Source organism: Scophthalmus maximus, chromosome 15 (genome assembly GCF_022379125.1).
Source record: "Scophthalmus maximus strain ysfricsl-2021 chromosome 15, ASM2237912v1, whole genome shotgun sequence".
Lineage (NCBI taxonomy): Eukaryota > Metazoa > Chordata > Actinopteri > Pleuronectiformes > Scophthalmidae > Scophthalmus > Scophthalmus maximus.
In genome coordinates this window covers 2,158,700-2,178,692 of record NC_061529.1, presented here as the reverse complement: position 1 = coordinate 2,178,692, position 19,993 = coordinate 2,158,700, and the positions used below count along the sequence as shown (strand labels likewise).

Genomic DNA, 19,993 nt, shown 5'->3' with positions numbered 1-19,993 from the left:
CTGCACTACATTTATTAATACACAAAGAATCTTAAACTGAGTATATAACTTTTTCCGCCCTTCAAATTTCTGAAGAGGCACCGCCTCCCCTGCATAAAACTCCCACATTCAAAGGAGTCACGAAACCAGAAGGTCACTGGGAAGAAGTGGGGGACTCAGGATTAGACTGGGACAAGAATATTTCCAGTTTCCATCTCTGCACCTTTGTTGGGAAACATCCGAGTGACAACTGTGATCTCTGCACCATCAAATGGAAATAGTGGAACACGCTACATGTACAAACGAGAGGACGGTTGTTGAGGAACGGACTGGAACTTGGAAGCAATCAAACACATGGACCTGAAAACTACTTTGGCCACTAACAACGTGCTGATCTACCTACAAAGCACGGGAATAGTCGCAAGGATATAGGTAGTACCTGATTGAGTCAGTTGGTGGTGATAATTGCTCCGCATGGTTGCGACTCGCCAGTGAAAGCAAACTATAGATCTAAAAGCACAATTAGAGAAAGGGTGAATGCTTCAGTATTTGCAAAGAAAATTTAGAGCTTCAGTGGCAAAAAGGATGGAAAGAAGAGCAAAAGGGCAGACATTACTACTCTTTGCAGCCATCTGTTAAGAGAAAGAGACTGATGACGTGGTCCAAACTAGGCTGAGACTGGGACCTTGTGGTCCAGCCAAATACTTGAAAGTTGTTGGAAAACACCCGGACGGTCTATGTCAATGTGGAGACTTGGAATCAGTCCAGCATGTGGTCTTTGAATGTAACAAATACAGAAGTGAGAGACAACAGTTGTTGAGGGAGTTGTCAGATTTGGGCCTCTTTCATCTTTCTCTTTCAAGGCAATATTTTTCATCTGGAACAATAATTGTCAACTTGCAGGCGGTGCGGTCCTAATGGTTTCTGCACCTAACAGGGCTGTATGACAAGAGTTTAGATTAAATAGCCATTCTTAGACTGTGAAGGGCAGCATTACGCTCTAAAGTGTACAGCCTGCCGGAAACTCATTAGAAGAAGAAGAAAAAGAAGAAGAAGCCAACCCGACGGTGAAACAAGAAGAAGTAGAAGAAGAATCACGAACTACAAAAAAAAAAACCTCGCACGACGCCTTTTTATTTTGAAACGAAGGCTTCCGCCGGAAGCGGCTGACTGTCCCGCGGCCGCGAGCTTCACATCCAGCGTAAAAACGCCGTGAGTAGCAGCGACGTCCCGCAGAACATTCGAGAGGTAAGGTGCGAAATAATAATAAAAAAAACAAAGAATAAAAGAGGAGCCCGCCGCGTGTCCCCTCGGTTCGTCCCGACGTGAGTTTCTCACGGATGTTCGTATTTCCGCGGAGAAAGTGTAGCTAGCTAACGAGACTGGCCCTAATCACGTTAGCGGGACCGCGTCGACGCGCTCTCGGCTAATAGCCGGCTGCGGCTCCGGCTATGACCTGGAGTTGCGCCGGGAACGACACTTGATAGACGGGTAACGCCGATGACGCAGCATGTATTTGAAACGCGACACTTTGACTGCGCCACGACACGTTAACGAGTGGATACCGGAAGGTTATTTCTCACAGTCGTGGGTGTCTTTTGGGGGGTTTTCTTGCGGGGATTTGGCCACGAAACACGTGTAAGGTTAACGCGTTAGCATGTTAGCTTAGCGTCGCGCTGCGTTACGTCAAAAGGCGCTCGACAGAAAACGACGCAATTCTTTAAGGGGTGTTGAATCTGTTCCGGCCTCGTTTTTTTTTGGGGGGGGGGGCTTCTATAGAACACGACAGCGACGTCCTTCACAGCCGCCGGCGGTGCTAACGTGTAGCCGTTAGCCTCCCGGCCAGTGTGACGTGTGGAATAACCGAGCGCCCTCTTCTTCTTCCTCTTCCTCCCCTCGAAGGTTCCCCCCCGGAAAACCCCGTGGACGTTCCAGAAAAAAAAAAGAAGGAAGCGCTAAAGCCCCGACGAGCCTCCCCTCCCCTCCCGTCTCCGAGCCTGGCACCTGCACCGTTTGGACGCTCCGCGGGTGTTTCGCTGTGGACCAGTTCAACACACACCATCCAGAAGCTGTGCAGCAAGTCACTACAGCACCAGCACCCGGCCTGCCGACACCGTTCACTGCGTCTCTCGGACGATCAGCGTTGTGTTTATGTCTTTGTTTTGCGAAAACGGTGAGTTGTCTGTTTCCGGGGCTCCGTCTATAACCTGTGACTTGAATCCTATATTTGAATATATATATATATACATATTTTTATTTTTATTAAACCGAGTTGTGTGTAGCTGCATTTTCTCCCTGCGTGTGTTGTTGCGCTGTGACATGTTCGCTGAATCAAAATGGCGTCTCCCAGTCCCGTCACTCGTGTATGACGCACTCTGCACCAAGCGGCCAGCTAAGCTAAGCTAACTAGCTCCCCTCCAGCAACCATCACACAGCCCCCCCCCCCTGGAAGTAGCCTCGACCTGTGCCCTTCTGATTCGACCCTTCGGCTCCGGACGCCACGGTTGTGAGTCGTTTCATGAGGATTTACCTTGACGAGGTGGGAGGGGGGGGCACTTAATGTTAGAGCCGTCAGCAGAGAGAAGAAGAGGAGGGGGGGGGGCATTTAATGTTAGAGCCGTCAGCAGAGAGAGGAGGAGGGGGGGGCATTTAATGTTAGAGCCATGGGAAGAGGAAGATGAGGAGGGGGGGGCATTTAATGTTAGAGCCGTCAGCAGAGGGAAGAGGAAGATGAGGAGGAGGGGGGGGGCATTTAATGTTAGAGCCGTCAGCAGAGAGAAGAGGAGGAAGGGGGGGGGCATTTAATGTTAGAGCCGTCAGCAGAGGGAGGAGGGAGAGGAGGGGGGGCATTTAATGTTAGAGCCGTCAGCAGAGAGAAGAGGAGGAAGGGGGGGGGGGGGCATTTAATGTTAGAGCCGTCAGCAGAGGGAGGAGGAAGATGAGGGAGAGGAGGGGGGGGTTATTTGGCAGCTGCCAGGCCTCCTGTTTGTGACCTATAACAAGAGCAGGCCTTATGTGACTAAAGCCAGGGGCCCGCATGTAAGACAAAGGTTTTTTTTTGTATGTATGTATGTGCCCACAAAAGCTGAGCAGAGCATGAGGTTCTATTCCCCCCCCGGTCCTAATCTGCTGAGCTCGCTTCCTCGCTGCTGGGTCACAGCAACATTTTCTGGATTTGCAAAAGGCGTGAACCCAGCCCCCTTTCACAAAAACACATTCTCAGTCAGGCAGGTAAAGCAGGAATCTGCGCTCCGACTTGTTTTAAAGTTCAGAAATATTTGATCTGTATCACTCTCGACACCCCCCTCCCCCCCAACCTCCGCCTGCTCTGGGTGAATATATCTGGCAGCCGCCCTGGAATCACTTTGCACCACAGGAATCGGTTTCACTCGGTTTTCCCTGCGGACTGTGAGCCGTCGACAATGCAAACCACTGTCGGTGCAAAAAAAAAGAAAAAAGAATGGTACAGTGTCGTCAGCCACAATCCAGCGATTAATTTGGCCCCTCAGTAGTTTGCTTTATGAACTGTTGAGACGACAATGTCGTGTTTTGTCGTAATCTTCGACCTGAGCTTCGTCTCACCGGTGGTTTAAAACGACACGGGCAGATATTTTGCAAATATTTACATTTTAGTACGCGAACGGGCACAAATAAAGCTTCTTCACTGGAGAAAAGCATCTAAGCATGTGGCACAAGGAAAAAATGCCACTCTGCGTTCAGTCTCATGTTCATGATTATGGCTGCATCTCGCAATGATTAATCTGTTGATTCTTGTATTGTTACTGATTGATTTTAATGGCTTTGTTTATATAGAATATCAGGAAGTAGTGTTTAATCACATTGTCACAGTCCGCGGTGACGTCCTCATGTCTTGTTTTTTTTTCTTTTGTTTTTTTTCTGACTAACAGTTCAAAACCAAAAGAGGAAAAGCAGAAAATCCTCACATTGGAGATTCAGAGGTCAGGGAATATCTGATAGTTTGTGTTTAAAAGAAGAAAAAATGACTACATCAGTTTCTAAAATTTTTAAAAAGCTATTTTTTTTCTCAGATTACCTGATTATTGACTAATCATTGCAGCTATTTTTATGATAAAAAAATCTTTAAGTAAACTTTCTTACCTGTTTAGTAAAGGTGGCTATAACAAACGAAGTTGCTCCTAAATAATTTTACTTATTAAATATTCATCTTTTTTTTTTGTCTCCCTCTCGTCTTTCAGAGCTGTTGCGCAGCCGTTGGAACCTGTGTGGTGGAAACCGAGCCTTCAAGCAAGGAGCTTGCGGCCACAGCGGCACAACATTTTTCATGTCAGAGACCGAGCACGCTTGCAGTCGTTTATGTCATCCCCTCTTTTCCAGACAGAAGATCCCGAAAAATCCCCAACCAAGATCCTTTTATCTTACTGATAGTGCTAACACTCAGCCAAAATGTCTGTCAACGTCAACCGCAGCGTGTCAGACCAGTTCTACCGCTACAAGATGCCCCGTCTGATTGCCAAGGTAACGGGCTCCCCAACTGTGGTTTCAACTGTTCGCAGACTTTTGCTTCTGTGGAGGGAATGGTGTCCAAACCTTTTTGTTTCTCATGTTCTGTGCAGGTTGAAGGCAAAGGGAATGGAATCAAGACAGTTATTGTCAACATGGTTGATGTTGCAAAGGCACTGAACAGGCCTCCAACATGTGAGTAACACCATGTGTGGTCTGATCCCCCGTTTCTCTTGAACACAACACGTGGCTGGTTTTCACTCGGGCCCGACCGATATATGGGTTGGCCGATGACATCGGTCTTTCACAGACATCAGTGTCATCGTTTAGGTTTACCGATGTAAAATCTTTTATTATTATTTTAAAAAAAGTAATATATTAGGTTGTTTTTTTAATTCAAGTTCTATATATTTGGTTGAATTTGTGTTTTGCTTTTTATTTATAACGTTTATGGTTAAACTAAAATATCCAGCCTAAATTTCATTTTTTTGTCATAAAGGTTTGATAACATCTAAGGAATCCTTGACAGATAATATATGTATGTATGTATCGGAAATCTTGTACTATATCGGCATTGGCCCCCAAGATTCAATATCGGTCTTGCTCTAGTATTTGCATCAGTTTACATTCCTCCTTCCTCTTATCACTTCTCAATTTATCCAGTGGAATAATTTGATCAAATATAAAAAGTCCTTTAATCAAACATGTCATCAGTCGTCTCAGGTTGAGGCAGATTGTCGAAGGGGGAAAAAGTTGGAATATGAGACGTGTAAAAGCTGAGTCATCACTGTGGCATAAATACGAAACTGGATCTTTGTCATTTTTAATATATTAAAATAAACCCTGGAGTTTGGTTAAATTGAAGCCTACTGTTACGTTTTAGAAGACATTTAATAAAACAGTCCGTCTTGTTAAATGTCACCGTGTTGATGACCTCTGACGTCTCTTCTGCTCTCCCCCTCCCTGCAGACCCGACCAAGTTTTTTGGTTGTGAACTCGGCGCTCAGACCCAGTTTGATTCCAAGAACGACCGTTACATCGTCAACGGATCCCACGAGGCGAACAAGTTGCAGGACATGCTTGATGGGTTCATCAGAAAATTTGTGCTGTGCACCGAGTGCGACAACCCTGAAACTGATCTGGTAAAAGAAATTCCCACAACGTCTGTGCCTGGTCGTTTTATTGCATGTGAATAAAAGTTAAATTAGTAAAGCAGTGGTTTAAAATAAGATTGTATTCGTTCTTCCCTCAGAATGTCAATCCCAAGAAACAAACCATCGGCACTTCCTGTAAGGCCTGTGGAAACCGCGGCATGCTCGACACCAGACACAAACTCTGCACATTCATCCTCAAAAACCCACCAGGTGAGAAATGTGTTCGTCTTTTTGACACCGTGCAACATGTGCAGTAGTAAATCGGAATTTGACTATCGTGACGTATTCTGCTTCTGTGACTTCAGAGAGCTATGACAGCGGATCTGCATCTGTGAAGAAAGAGAAGGAGAAGAAGAACCGCAAGAAGGACAAGGAGAATGGCTCCGGCAGCGGAGAAGCCGGCAACGACGAGAACATCGACGCCCCCCAGGCCGTGGTGGGTCATCTCACCCTGACCGCACGCACGCACGCACGCACGCACACACACACACACACACACACACACACACACGAACTGTAGATGTAGAGTGTCTCAGATGCTCGTCACAAAGTTCACGAAGCTTATCTTTGTTTTAGTGGAAGTTCAAACAGAATATTCATTATCAGCGTTGCACAGTCCGGAGCCACTGTTTGTTATCACAACTCTGACTGTTGGTCTCTTCTAACGGATCACTAAACTCTGGTCACTTCAGATTAAATGATGAGTTAGGGGGAAACACTCGCCCTAACATTGGGTTTATAGAAAAAATTAACAGAATGATATCACGTACCTAAGTGAGGAAACAAAGAATTTGAACAGATACAAAGATATTGATGTGAAATATTACCATGAAAATTATTTGTCTGAATATATATACTATGTAGGAGTTATAGGCAGTCTCTGTCCCCTCTACATAAAGCTGTGAGATCCTGTATATCCCCGAGCTGAGAGATCAATAAGGTGAAGCTGAGTTCTTCTAATTGATTTTGTATCGAAAGGTTTAACGCTGACTCGACGCAAAGTCTGGCAACCCCTCACACCCGGACGCCATTTTACTTTCCCCCACATTCCTCAAACAGAAGCAGGTTCCGGGTCAGATCACAAAGATTCTCTCTAGTGCAAAGTTCCACCGCTCGTCTTCCTGAGATCTCAGCCTTTTCTCACCTTTTTACAATAAGATCCTTCAGTTGGAAACTAAAACAAATGTTTGATGTGTTATTTTTCTGTCTGGTCGCCAGGATGGAGATGACGACGACGAGGACTGGGCCGAGGAGACGACGGAGGAGGCGCAGCGGCGGCGGATGGAGGAGATCAGTGACCACGCCAAGAACCTGACGCTCAGCGAGGACCTGGAGAAGCCGCTGGAGGAGAGGGTCAACCTGTTCTACAACTTCGTGAAGGTACAACATATTCATCTACAGCATCCCCCATGTTTATTAATGTTAAAATGATCTTTAATGGAGAGTTGTTCATCAGTAAATCTTATTTCTTTATCTTTAAAATGACAAACTGATCATTTCTACAGATTAACCTGTGAGCAAAAGCATCACATCATTTTTTTTTTTTATATCGCCTTAGTGAGGATCTAACTTAATAATTTGATTCCAAAATTTTTGTTTGAGCAGTAGTCAATTAAATGGCTAATCATTTTAGCACTATAAGATATTTAAGGAAACTATAGAAGGAAAAGATTTAAACGTGAAAGAGTTTGACACATTTAAATATAATATCAAAAATTGGTAAGTTTAAACAATGGAGCAAAGAACAAACGCTATTTTCTCCTTTCCTCTTGTGGAGGTTTAATATCCCCCCGTTAAGTTATTTGTGTATATTAAAAATTGTCCTTTTGCAAGTTTTTTTTTGCAGACAATGTTGTCCCTGGGGATGGGGGAGAGGGTCTGTAAATGTAAAGTTATTCTGTGAATCTAACACGTTAACCTGTTTCCTCCTCCAGTACAAGAAGGAAAACGCAACCATCGACGCGGCCGATAAGGAGATCCTGGCGGAGGCGGAGCGTCTGGACGTGAAAGCCATGGGCCCCCTCATCCTCAGCGAGCTGCTCTTCAACGAGAACATCCGTGACCAGATCAAGAAATACAAACGCCACTTCCTGCGGGTACGTCGAGTCGCACGTCATGTGACTCACCTGCACCTTCTAAACACGGTGCCATTTCCCCTTTTATGACATTTCATTTTTATTTTTTCAATTCCTCTGCAGTTCTGCCACAACAACAAGAAGGCCCAGAAGTATCTGCTGGGAGGCTTTGAGTGCGTCGTGAAGCTGCACAAGGTGCAGCTACTGTCGCGGGTTCCCATCATCCTCAAAGACCTGTACGACGCCGACATGCTGGACGAGGACGTCATCTTCGCCTGGGCCGAGAAGGTGACGAGCACGAGGAGAACCACGCCCTGAACTTTAGACACTAAATCTCCAAGACACTAATGTGGATTTAAAAAACTGACTTTGTTTTTTTCCTCCTCCAGGTCTCTAAGAAGTACGTCTCTAAGGAACTGGCCAAAGAGATCCACGCCAAGGCCGCTCCCTTCGTCAAGTGGCTGAAGGAGGCGGAGGAGGAGAGCGAAGGCAGCGAGGAGGAGGAGGAGGAGGAAGAGGAGAACGTAGAGGTAAGTTATTTGTACCAGTGGTACAGTTCATCTTAAACTACTGGATCTAAAGGTTCACAGCTTCCAGCCTTTCAGGTGTGAATATTGGGATTATTATTTTAGCATCTGTTGTAGTAAAATAAGTTTCTTTGAGTTTTAGACCCGACAAGACATTTGAACGTTTCCCTCTAATCTGATGACTTTATACTTCTGTTTCTCACAGAAATTATTAATTTAATAATTTGAGTAATTATGAAGTGGGAAAAAAAATTTGAATCACCAAATTGAGGGGAGAAAAAATTGACGACCACCGGAACCTTGCGAGTAAATTATTGAGTCACAAATAGTTACAGGTGAATAATACTATTTAAATATCATACAAAGCCTGAAGGTGTCAAAGTTTCCAGAAACAACCAGCTGCTACTCTTATTACTGATATCACATAACAGGACAGGAAGTACTTTACTTCCCACTTCCTCCTGTAAATATTATCTCTGAAAGGGCAAAGTTCACACGTGAGTTTAGATGATAAAAATTTTATCTTTAAAGTACCATGTTATCATATCGACCGGTAGTATTTAAACCTCGGCACTGTCGTCTCAGACGTCTGTGGACCCGTTTTAATTTGTGTTTCTGTCCTCAGGTCGTTTACTCGTCCTCAGCTCGCGAGCTCAAAGTGGAGACGGTGAAACCAGCTGCGACCGGAAAGGAAGAGGTCGACGACATTGACATTGACGCGATTTGAGAGACTCACACCAAGACGACGAGGAAGATGATGATGATGATGCTATTCTTGTGTTGTGGCTTTGACCCTCGATGACCTGTACGACCTTGGCCTGTCCCTCCTCTACTACCTGCCCCCCTCCCCTGCCCCCTCCTCTGCTTTGTGGCATGACTTAACATAGCGCTTTAATTGCTGCACATTAACTCTAATCTAATTTTGAAGATCTATTAAGTTGATGAAATGAAGTCGATTTGGGGATTTTAATCATGGGTGTGTGTTGGGGATCATTTTGACTGCACATTGTTTTTCTTTTCTTTTTTGGTCCCTCTATTTTTCCAGACGATAAATGAATAAATAAAGAATGAATGTTTTGCTATCCACCACGCTCGGATCGTTTACTGTGGATTGTTAAATTTCTACAATTTAAAAATATAAGGAGTTGATTCCCTAATTACATCTGAAATAATGTTGATGGAAAGAAAATTGACTGACAACAAAATGACAATATCACTGGTCCAAGATTCTCCAATGTGTATATTTGCTTCTGTTATATTAAACTGAATATCGTTGCAATTTTTGACTGTTTGTTGGGACGTGGAACTTAGGAGTCTGGGGAAATAATTCTCGTGTAGTGAACGATGGAGGGAATAATAATCCAAAATCGAAATTGTTGCTGCTCTATGCTGAATATATAGTAAATCACCCAGTTATATATTTCACATTGAATAAAAGGAGACTACACAGGTCACTTGATTATCGTTTGGTGTGAAAATGAATTATCAACTTCATCTGCAAACTCTGATCTGTAAAAACAATTAATCCACAGGGTTTTAAAACAAGTAATGTCTAAGTTTTTTCAAAATTAAATAGTTTATGGGTTACTTATTTTTATCCAGAATTTTTTTCAATTAATAAAATAAAGGCGAATTACAGGGGAAAGGTCAAAAATATACATAAGCACATTGGACACGAGTTATTAAGTATAAGTTTTTAAAAATAATGCAGAAAAATGTTACTCAATGTGGTCAAACACCTATTATCAATACATTTACCTATTCCATTATGTTATATTAGCTCATTGCAGGAAAAAAGTTCTAGTGTACATATATGTGTAAATATTCAGAGAAAAGTGGGAAATATTAGCCATTTGTTTGATCCACTTTTATACTAAATTGGGTGGATAAAAATTCATCATCACGTTTAAATCAACAAATAAGAAAAAATATTCATTTGAGAAACGTGAATTAAATATTCAGAAGCGCTAAAGACTGCCGATTCATGTTCAATTAAATCAAGAGACCCGTGAGAGGGTTGTTGTTGTTTCGTGATTTCTGAGTGTGTGTTGGATGAAAAGAAAAGAAAAAGTTTCCCTGTGAAGTGAGAGAAGTTCCCACAGAGACGGGGACATGACAGCGGCTCTCTGCTCCAATGGGAGCGAGCTCAGCTGGTTACCTCACTTCCTGCCCGTTCAGCTGGGCTCACCGAGGCTGCGTTCAAGGGCTGTCGGAAACATCGCCAACTACATACCATTACATCAAATTAGCTAAATCTGACCGTGAGATATTTTTTTCTTAGTCATTTTATAGAGGCTTCCTGGACCTGATTTGTTTCTCTTTGCTTCTATTATTATATTATTCTTTTGTTGCATTTAACTTTTGCACCTTGTGAGCTTTTCTGATTACTTAATGAAAATCATGAAATCCCACATTCAACCGTCCGATTATGTCGCCCAAAGTATATATAATCTTATATTTAAGGGTAAAATGCAGACCATGGCTTTCATTAGGCTTTATGTCATGAAGTAGATTTGATTAATTGATAACCATGTTGATTATTGATTTATTGATGTTGTCATAGCTCAATCTAAATTTCCAAACGTCTTCTGACCAAAGTTTCTCAAGATGTTATAATTTGACCATTTTATTTGTTATATGTGATCTGAAACTTAAGGAACTTAATGTTGCTCCCCAAGTTTCTTCATATATTCCAGTTATTATACCCTGCTTCACATCTACAAATACTGCATCGTACAAATACTCACATGTCACAATTTACCATAAGTGATGCACATTAATGTTGTCTACACACTATGACACACACACACTTTATGTATATTGTGTTTTTCTTAATATAATCTGCATATAACTTGTACAAAAGATATTGTGTGTAACTTGTCAACAATATGTACATTGACTGTATATTGTTTGTATTGCTTAAGAGTCATCAAATGGCCGGACAACAAGTTACTTGTGTGCGTAAATGTACTTTGCAAATAAATTTGATTTTGGACAAAATAAAACAAGAGATTTAAGTAAATAATCACGAGGTTCTGCAAATTAAGACTCATTGTACTTTTTAATGACATTTTATATACATCTATATGAGACTAGTTGCTGCTCAATCTGCAATTCATGCTCTCGATTATAGTTGTCACTATTCTATTAATCTGTAAAAATTCCATCACATCACAGTTTCCTTGAGCGCAAGAAGTCGTCATGAAATGTTTTATTTTGTCAAACCAACAGTGCAGAACACAGGTGATTGATTTTACTGGCTATAGTTTTTTTTTTTGCTTGACAAATGGCATATAAATATATTTATTGAGAAAAATAATTGTCCTTCCATCAACTAACAAAAACTCTTTTGTTTAAAATTTTACAACTGAACTGTATTACTACTTTTTATAATATATATATACATATATATATATATATATATACAATTTAAATTTTTTTTTTTTTTACAACTACTGCATTTTAATCAAGGGGAAAAGAAACAATTGTCATTTTGTTAAAAACATTTCCAAATAAATTTTATGAGACTCAATTTTAACTACTTATGAATTTAATCGACTAATCGAGCGAGAGAGAGAGAGAGAGAGAGAGAGAGAGAGAGAAGAAGAAGAATAATAAGAAGAAGAAGAAGAAGAAGAAAAAAGAAAAAAGAAAAAAGAAAAAAGAACAATTCTTTTTCGACAGCTCATGAAACACTGCGATGTCGGAGCCTGGGAGCGGTCCGCGAACGCAGCCTAATCCAGCCCAGCCGCCGAGCAGCCATTTTGGTCCCACCTCGATCAGACCGAGCCGAGCAGCTTCACCTCGGGCCGCCGGAGATGGAAGGAACCGAGCCGACGCCGAGTATTTCAGCCGCCGCAACCCGCTGAGGTCCCGTTGAGGAAGCTCCGCCGCGGACACTCGACGCCATGGCTTCTTTCTGAGACTCTTATTTTTGCGTGAGGGGGGAAAAAAAGCCTGGAGCGATTCTCTCGCTCGCTCTCTCTCCTTTTCTTTTTTTTTTTTGGAAGTGGCGACCGACAGCGCCTTCACGTTGGGCTACTTTAGTGAGCTTCACTGACTCGAGCCCCGGACGGACAAACGGACACTGATTTTTTTTTTTGGACGCGCCATGTACAAACATTGAACATATGATTTATTATTCTTCTTTTCTCTCCTCGAGTCTCTTTAACTAGTTCCTGTGTCCTCGGCTTTGAACGACGCGTCCGGTCGTTGGGCTTTTGAACAATTGACACGATCCATGCGGAGACAGTTTCTCTCCGGACGGAGCTGCGAGGCGAAGCGATCCTTACATTTTTTTTAAAGAGGGAGTCGGTGGATTCTCTCTTTTTTTGCGTGTGTGCGCGCGTCGGACGGCGACTGGGGAACGGAAGGACGATCTGAAAGATGTCAACCAAAACTCCTCTGCCTACGGTCAACGAGAAGGTGGCGGAAAGTGTAAGTGCTAACGCGTCGTTTATTGGCTCGTGTTGCTACCCGTACTTTGGACATTTGATTCGACTGTGGCTGGTTGTGTTGCGTTCACGGACTGGACGCTAGCGAATTGTTACACTTTGTTGGTAAATCGTAAACAAGCGTTTCCCCTTCGCGTCAATCACGCCCTGTTGTTTTTTTTTCTACAGTGTTAATATTGTGATTATTATTTACGGACATATCGTGTTTGTTTGCCAGACGAGTGATAAGTTGCGGTGTCTCCTGCGGGTTATTGGGGACGTTAGTCGGGATGTTTAGGCCCGAGCACGAACACAAACTACACTTCTTTGCTGCTGAATCTGGCAGGCAACAGTAGTTGTCTGTCCCTGGCTGGCGATTGGCTGACGCGTCTGTCACTCCACACGTTTCGACCGCTCAGCTTCCTAATATGGGCGAATTCGTCCCGCCCACCCCTCTCCGTGTCCAATGAGAGTCCTTCGGTCTGAAAGAAACGCTACAATGCAACGATTGGAGCTTTTTCCTGTCAGCAATTTTCAAAATAAAACTCGTCTCATACAAAATAATAGAAAAAAACATTTCATCAGCTTATTTAAAAATAAAAAAAATAAAAATTGGGAGAGTAAATAAATAGGTAATTAACTTGTATATTCATTTTTATTTCATTCATTTAATATTTCTGAAAGCACTACCATAACCCTCCACATCTGAGTTACTGTTCCCATTTTATAAGTTTCGGATTTTATTAAAATAGTCTCACGAACAGGGAACCACAGCCCAAAGTGGTGACGTAAATAATGTTTTATTATTTATTAATAATGTTTATTATATATATAATTGAGCCTGAAAATATTAAGTTTTGGCCTTCAAGCTGTCACTCCCAAAAAAAAAATATCAGTTAGTTTAAAGTTTAAGAATCAAAAATACATTTCCCAGAGTGCAAAGCGTCTCCTTCAGATGTAATGATTTCCATCACAGATGGTTCAAAATGGCCGAGATATTTGATTCACAACTGCTAAAACGAGAAAACCAGGAAATCCTTAATGTTCGCCGTTGTTTTTATTCTAATATTTTCGTTAAATTTTCAGAATCTAAATCTGTGAACAAACCTTTTCTCACGGTATTCTCTCATCACTCATACAAACCGGCTAACGTCTATATGGTACACAAATTTATTGTATCAAGCGAAAAGAAAAATCCAAATGTTTTTGCTCGAGATTAATCGGCCGGTCATCAAGTCATTCTCTCTTTTTGTAGCATTTCATATTATTCACTTATGATAAGAGACGGAGCGCGAGCTGCCAACGTTTCCCTTCTTTCTCCAAAACGACTACACTTTCTATTTGCCTCCTGCGACTCGGGGGAATTCAGTTTATTTCAAAATTCATATTCCTCCATCATCATTCCCCCACTTTCTCTCCCCCCTCACGACGACGACGACATGTGACTTCATCAAAGCAGCGGAGGGAGTCAGCTGGAGACGAGACAATGCACAAGAGAAGCGCTGTGGTGAAACTTTTATTGATCCCCATGTGGTGGGAAGTGGCAGATTGCAGTAGCTGCAAATGTACAAAAAACAAAATTCAGCTGACGGTGAAACAACAGGTAGAAGCAAACGGCAGCAACAACAAAATGACAATCAGTGGATTTAGTCGTGGAACGATTTGGCAACAAATAGTTTGTCGACTGGAAGATAATTATTAAAAGTCGTCTGTTTTGATAACTATTAAAGACTAACCCTTATTGTCATTATTAATTGCTTGGTCCATAAAATGGTGGAAAATGTCGATCGTGTTTCCCAAAACCACAAGATGGTGTTTTTGTTTTGTCCACACACCAAAGATATTCAGTTTACTGTAACATAGGAGCAAAGAAACCAGAAGATATTCACAATTAAGAAGTTGAAATCAGAGAATTTTGACTTTTTTGTTTTCTTAAAAACTACTTGGTGCGATTAATCGATTATCAAAAGTCGTTAGCGATTCATTTAGTATCGATTACTTATCAATTAACTGTCGCGGCTTAAAACAACTTAAGTTGTTATTAAATTAAAAACACCAAACATTTGTTTTATATTCAGTTTACACTAAAGTAAACTGAATATTTTCTTGATAACTTATCAGTGCGATAACTATTTTTTGTTGCAAGATATATCGTCCCCAACGATTTTGTTGCGATGAACAATATCATCGTCATTTTAAGACCATTTTTTGGATACTGAATCACGTGAGCTCACAGTGTATTGGTCCTATACGATTTGAGCTACTGCTGAATAGAAATGTTAACAAAAGTGTAGACTTTGCCTTTTGGCCTCAGACACAACAAAAGCAACTCGAAGAACATGTTGCCGTTAGAAAAAATACTAAGAAATCCATATTTTATTGACCAAACCCGTGATTGATTTAGGACGAGAAACAGATACTATGTCAACAAACAGGCATGTGGGCCCAACGGCCGTTATTGAGTTTCATATTCATGTTTCGTATGATAAATCCATGACGTGACTATAATGACGGGCTTCAGGAACTTGTGCTGTGTATTTCAATAAACCTGCATTCTTCTCATGGATTAATCTGCTGTAAAATGTGAGGGGGAGAAAAAAAATGGTGAAATATCACAATTCTCCTCGGCAAGATAATCCCACACTAAGACACGGGGAGTCTTCTTGAGACAGCGAGTGACCTTAAAAGCCCTTTTATTTTGAAAGGACGGCGTCTGGGTGTCCGGTTGTTGGTGCCACTGCCTGTATAGTGGGGGGGGGGGGGACCCGAGCATTCCCTCGTCTCCCTCCCTGTCCCTCGTCTCTCTGTGGTCACCGGGGCTCTTGAGTTGGGGGGAGGTCTGGGTGTTTCTCTGTGGGGGAATCTCTAATGGGCATCGCCGTCGAGTCTCTCCCTGTTCCAACATGACGGGCTCGCAGGCCGCCAGGAGACACCGCAGCCTCGTGAGTAACCGCGCAAAAGGAAAAGGGTCAAATCAAACAGGCTCTTTTTCTTCTTCTTCTTCCTTTTGCAGGACGTTGTCATGTGGAAAAATGTTTATGGAGATATTTCTGAGGGAGAGAAAAGAATCCTGATGTTCCGACAAAGTTTATTTTGTGGCGTTGCTCTTCAACGGTGACCTTCTCCTAGTTGATGCTGCCCTCACAGCAGAAGTCCGGAAATATTCCTTTGGTGACTTAACGCAGACGTTAAAGTTGTTGTTTGGTAATTTTTAATCTCTAGAATATTTCTCAGGGAGATTGTTTTAACGTCTGCAGTGTGATAATTAAGTTTATTGTGACCTTGTTTCTCTACCTCCCTACATGATCGTCGGTGGACGTGATATTAGCCGTAGTATCTGCACAATAATTAAATGCGACAACTACAGATTTTGTGGATTGAAAACGTAAAGTTTCTGTCTCGTGCCGTGTTTTTTTTTTTTTTTTTTGATACAGTTTTATTTGTTTGAGCTCTTGATGTTAATTTCCTCTCACTGTCGTCGGGGTGAATGGGGTCAGTTTGGGGCGGGGACGGGAGGGGTCGAGCTGAGCCAGGCGGGGCGGGGCAGGGCGGGGCGGGCGGAGGACACGGACGCTGTTAATGAGACATCAGTGGAGCAGTCGATCCATTTCTTTTTTTGTCTTCATTTGTTGTCAGGGGAAACCGGGATGCTTTTGAACACATCACCCAAAAGAATCAATCCTCTCCATCGGTGGTGTTGTCAGAGGACAACAGTTCATATTTGACCGCACGATATGACGCACTGGGTTTCATGTTCTGTTTGTCCTGAAGTGTCCTGAGGAGTGAAGTCTCTTTGACCCATTTCACCTCTGAATATGCTGCTTTTTTAAAAATCTTTTTTGAGTCAAATGTCCTGCTTCAAACAATTCACACGCTACATCTTCTGATCCTGTCGACCAGAAGTGTGACAGGATCTAATCCCACTCGGACTAACTGAGAAAGGGGAAACAGGATTTTCCAGTGTTTGGTGTCACCTCCGCCAGCGTTTGTAATACACGTGGACGTCGGGCTGCAACTTACATTCATTTTCATTATCCAGTAAAAGAAAATGCGATTATTGGTGGAGGGGGGAAAAAAACGATGACATTATCCGACGTCTTCAAATTGCTTGTTCCGTCCAAACAACCGTTCAAAACACAAAGATTTTCAATTCAGACTAGATTTGAACTTTTCCCAACCAGAATCAGCACACACTCGGCCGGTTCGTGGCTTCCACACGTTCACGACACAAGCTATTGACGAGTAAATTGAATCAACGTGACCACGGCGAAGAGCGGAAATCTGGAAGCTGGAAGACATTTTTTTGTGTGCTTGTTTCAGATATTTTTCCGTTTAATTTTCTTCATGTCACGTTTTTAAAACTGTAACTGGGTTACATTTTTAGCAGGTCAGTAACGGACAAACTGAGCAAAACAAAAACAAAAAAATAATAATAATGTTCCTAATCTGTTTTTATAGCTGGAACAATTAGTCGATTGCCAGGGAAATTAATCTGCAACAATTTTTGATTAATGGATTCATTAATTTAATGTTCTAGGAATTCTTTTTGGGGAAGAATAAAACTGGTTCCATTATTTTAAACTGCTCTGATGTCAAATAAATTAGAAACTGGAATTTCCAAGTGTCTTATCTGTGTATCTAAACGTAAAATATCTTTTTTGTTTGGACAAAATAATCATTTTGAGACGTCAGACCCTGGGAACTGTTTTCTGATCATTTGCCAGATCAAATGATCAATCAATATCAGGCAGATTGAAGAATCGTCACTATGTAAAATTGATTGGAAGAAGGACAGAAGCGATTATAGGATTTTAAAAAAGGGAGAAAGAGCCTGACATCAACGTGACATCATCTGGATCTGACGCTCTGATTGGTCGAGACGGTGAAGCCGTCTGTGGCAGGTGCAAGATAAAAACTCTCATTCCCCGTCCGGATGCAGAACTATAAATGAATATCCACGTTGCAGCAGGTCAACATGAGTCGCCGGTTACATGTGGACGACCAGCAGATGTCTAACTCCAAAAACAATGTTCTTTTCCTCCACAGCACACGTCTCACAGCAATGGGCGCCAGGAGATCAGCACGCGCTCGGCGCGCAGCGGCGTGCGAACGCGCAGCTCGGAGGAGCCGCAGCAGCCGCACGTCGGCAACTACCGGCTGCTCAAGACCATCGGCAAGGGCAACTTCGCCAAGGTCAAACTGGCCCGACACATCCTCACCGGCAGAGAGGTGAGACGCCACCGGAAGTTTTGAAGTGTTCAGCTGACTTTGTCCTGGCCGATTGAACTTCTACAAATCACAGTTGTGGACCGATGCTCACAGCAGCTTCTTCTGTAACTGACCTAAAATGTGTCCACATCGAAAACCTGAATATCTGGTCGCATTAGTAATGTTGTCAGTCTCGTGAATTCAATTCAGAAGTTTTTTCTAAACCATTTTATTAAAACAGGAGTTTCAGGGAAAGAATAAATGTGACGTGATCCGTACGAGGATTTGGATTTCGGGCGAGAACCAGAATGAATAAAATATTACCAGCTCCATGTATTATTACCAGACTCGTCGCTCTAACCCTTGTTGGCAGTAATGGATGTTTTTTTTCTCCGCCGAGCATTTGATCCGTTTATAATTGATGAACATAAAAAAGAACCGGCTTCTCCTCCCGAACACAGCATCCGACATTTAACTCGACGCCGGCTGCTCTTTTTCCCCCTCGTTTCCCTCCTGATTCTGTCTCAATTATTTCGTAGTTTGCTCATTTGGTTCTCAGATTTGGCTCTAAAAGCTTTAAATTAGGTTTTAATATCCAGCAGTTTGTTTCTCTTTTCAAGAAGATTTATTTTTCGGTTCTGCTTCGGCTCCTCGATGTCAGTTTCCCTTTTCCTGAGCTGGTTTCTACACAATGTCAAAGTTTCACTTCTCCTCTTTCTTTCTTTCTTTTTTTCTTCTCTTCTGATGTTATTTCCTATTTAGCTTCGTTTCAATGATTCTTTTTTTTTTCTTTCTCGCTCCACAGGTGGCAATTAAAATAATAGACAAGACGCAGCTGAACCCAAACAGCCTTCAGAAGGTAATTTACCGCCGCCTCCTCCTCCTCCTCCTCCTCTCCCCCCGTTGATGCTCTCACGCTGTGGCAGAATTCATTAACTAATTCATGACGCAACGACAGATTGAGTATTAATTGTGTAAATGGGAAGCGGTGCATGCTGGGACGCTGTTCTCCCATACAGCTATCCTGAGGTGAATTAAGAGCCTTTATTATTTCAGTGTGACGCTTTTTTTCTTCTTTTTCTTTGCGCAGCCGAGGAGATGATTCCGCTCTGCACCGAGTTGCCCCACTTACATGAACCTTTTGGACTGTTAGAGGAGATTCGTATCCGAGTTGTGTTCGGTCCAGTTAGTAAAAAAGGAGCATTTCATTGTTTTTGTCGTAAAAAATAAAAAAAGAAGGCGCTTAAGGTTAAGATTTGTCCCCAGAGAGGCTTTTCTGCTGGAAGTGGTTATTAATGAACATCTGTTTGCCTTCAAGAAGAACTGAATGTTTCCTCCTGCTCCTGCTCCTCCTCTACCTTTCTTCCCCAGTTTTCAAGTTTTGGTTTGCTCTGTTTAATCAACCAAACCAGGCAGCGGGCTTGCTTTTTGGTTTCCTATCTAGTATGGAATTCAATTTGAGGACTCTCCAGGTCTGGATAATTCTAAGAAAAGAAAAGAAAAGAGAGAATGTAGAAAAAGTTTTTTTGTTTCCAAACTGAAGTCTTAACAGACGTGAATCTCACTTTAGTCTCGTGAAACATTGATAAGCGTCTGAGAATCTTGAGAATTAGTCCTGGAACAGGTAACGTCAGAATTGGAAGTATCAATATTTACAATATCAATCCGCTCGTGAACATCACAATTGACTTTCTGGAGAAACCGTGACTTTCTGTGTATGAAGTGAAACATGACAGCAGCTACGCAGTCAGAACGTCGTATGTTGGATTTTAAATTCATTGACTTAATAAACATCTATAGCTATTTTTACTCTGATTTCAAATATGGTCTGAAAATCTACCGAGAAGTTCTGGAACTTAAAAAAAATTGCCAAATGTGTAGGAACCCTGAGCGAACGTTGCCTTCGCTGCCCGGTGCGAAAAAAGCAGTTTCACTTTACACTTTGACGTCGGGGAGAGTTGACAATGAGCTGTGCCCATAACTCTCTTTTCTTTTCATGTGTACACACTCATTAGCAAGGGAGACGTGTGTGTGTGTGTGTGTGTGCGCGTGCGTCGTTGTGGTCCGTGCCGCTGTACATTTTGGCTCCGTCTCTCGGCCTGGAAATGATTTCAGGGAAGTAAGGACGTTATCGA

At 42.3% G+C, this 19,993-nt stretch overlaps 2 protein-coding genes across 26 annotated transcripts in view; both read left to right on the top strand.

The window, feature by feature from the left end:
- Nucleotides 1–1,065: 1,065 nt before the first annotated feature.
- eif5 (eukaryotic translation initiation factor 5) lies at nt 1,066–9,676 on the top strand. 3 transcript variants are annotated; one of them, XM_035610416.2, is made up of 13 exons: nt 1,066–1,227; nt 1,882–2,152; nt 3,888–3,938; nt 4,197–4,476; nt 4,575–4,656; nt 5,431–5,603; nt 5,714–5,825; nt 5,921–6,051; nt 6,834–6,995; nt 7,550–7,711; nt 7,814–7,978; nt 8,080–8,220; nt 8,843–9,676. In XM_035610416.2, exons 4-13 carry the CDS (start codon nt 4,405–4,407, stop codon nt 8,942–8,944), a joined length of 1,302 nt encoding a protein of 433 aa, XP_035466309.1. In that variant the 5' UTR covers nt 1,066–1,227; nt 1,882–2,152; nt 3,888–3,938; nt 4,197–4,404; the 3' UTR covers nt 8,945–9,676. The 3 variants fall into 3 exon arrangements, with proteins under 3 accessions (XP_035466309.1, XP_035466307.1, XP_035466308.1); XM_035610414.2 differs by lacking the exon at nt 3,888–3,938; XM_035610415.2 differs by lacking the exon at nt 3,888–3,938 and having other exon boundaries at nt 1,066–1,232.
- Nucleotides 9,677–11,967: 2,291 nt separating this feature from the next.
- Nucleotides 11,968–19,993, top strand: part of mark3a (MAP/microtubule affinity-regulating kinase 3a) — a 45,182-nt gene continuing 37,156 nt past the window's right edge. For 12 of the 23 annotated variants that reach the window (XR_004785332.2, XR_004785331.2, XM_035610400.2 and 9 more), the window contains exons 1-3: nt 11,969–12,654; nt 17,697–17,879; nt 18,664–18,717. Coding sequence is in view for 21 of the 23 variants with exons in the window: in XM_035610400.2 (XP_035466293.1) it covers nt 12,604–12,654; nt 17,697–17,879; nt 18,664–18,717 (288 nt within the window). In the remaining 2 variants the exon portion in view is untranslated. Of the gene's footprint in view, nt 12,655–15,472; nt 15,593–17,696; nt 17,880–18,663; nt 18,718–19,993 lie in introns of those variants that run through there. The other 11 variants (XM_035610411.2, XM_035610405.2, XM_035610403.2 and 8 more) reach the window with 4 other exon arrangements.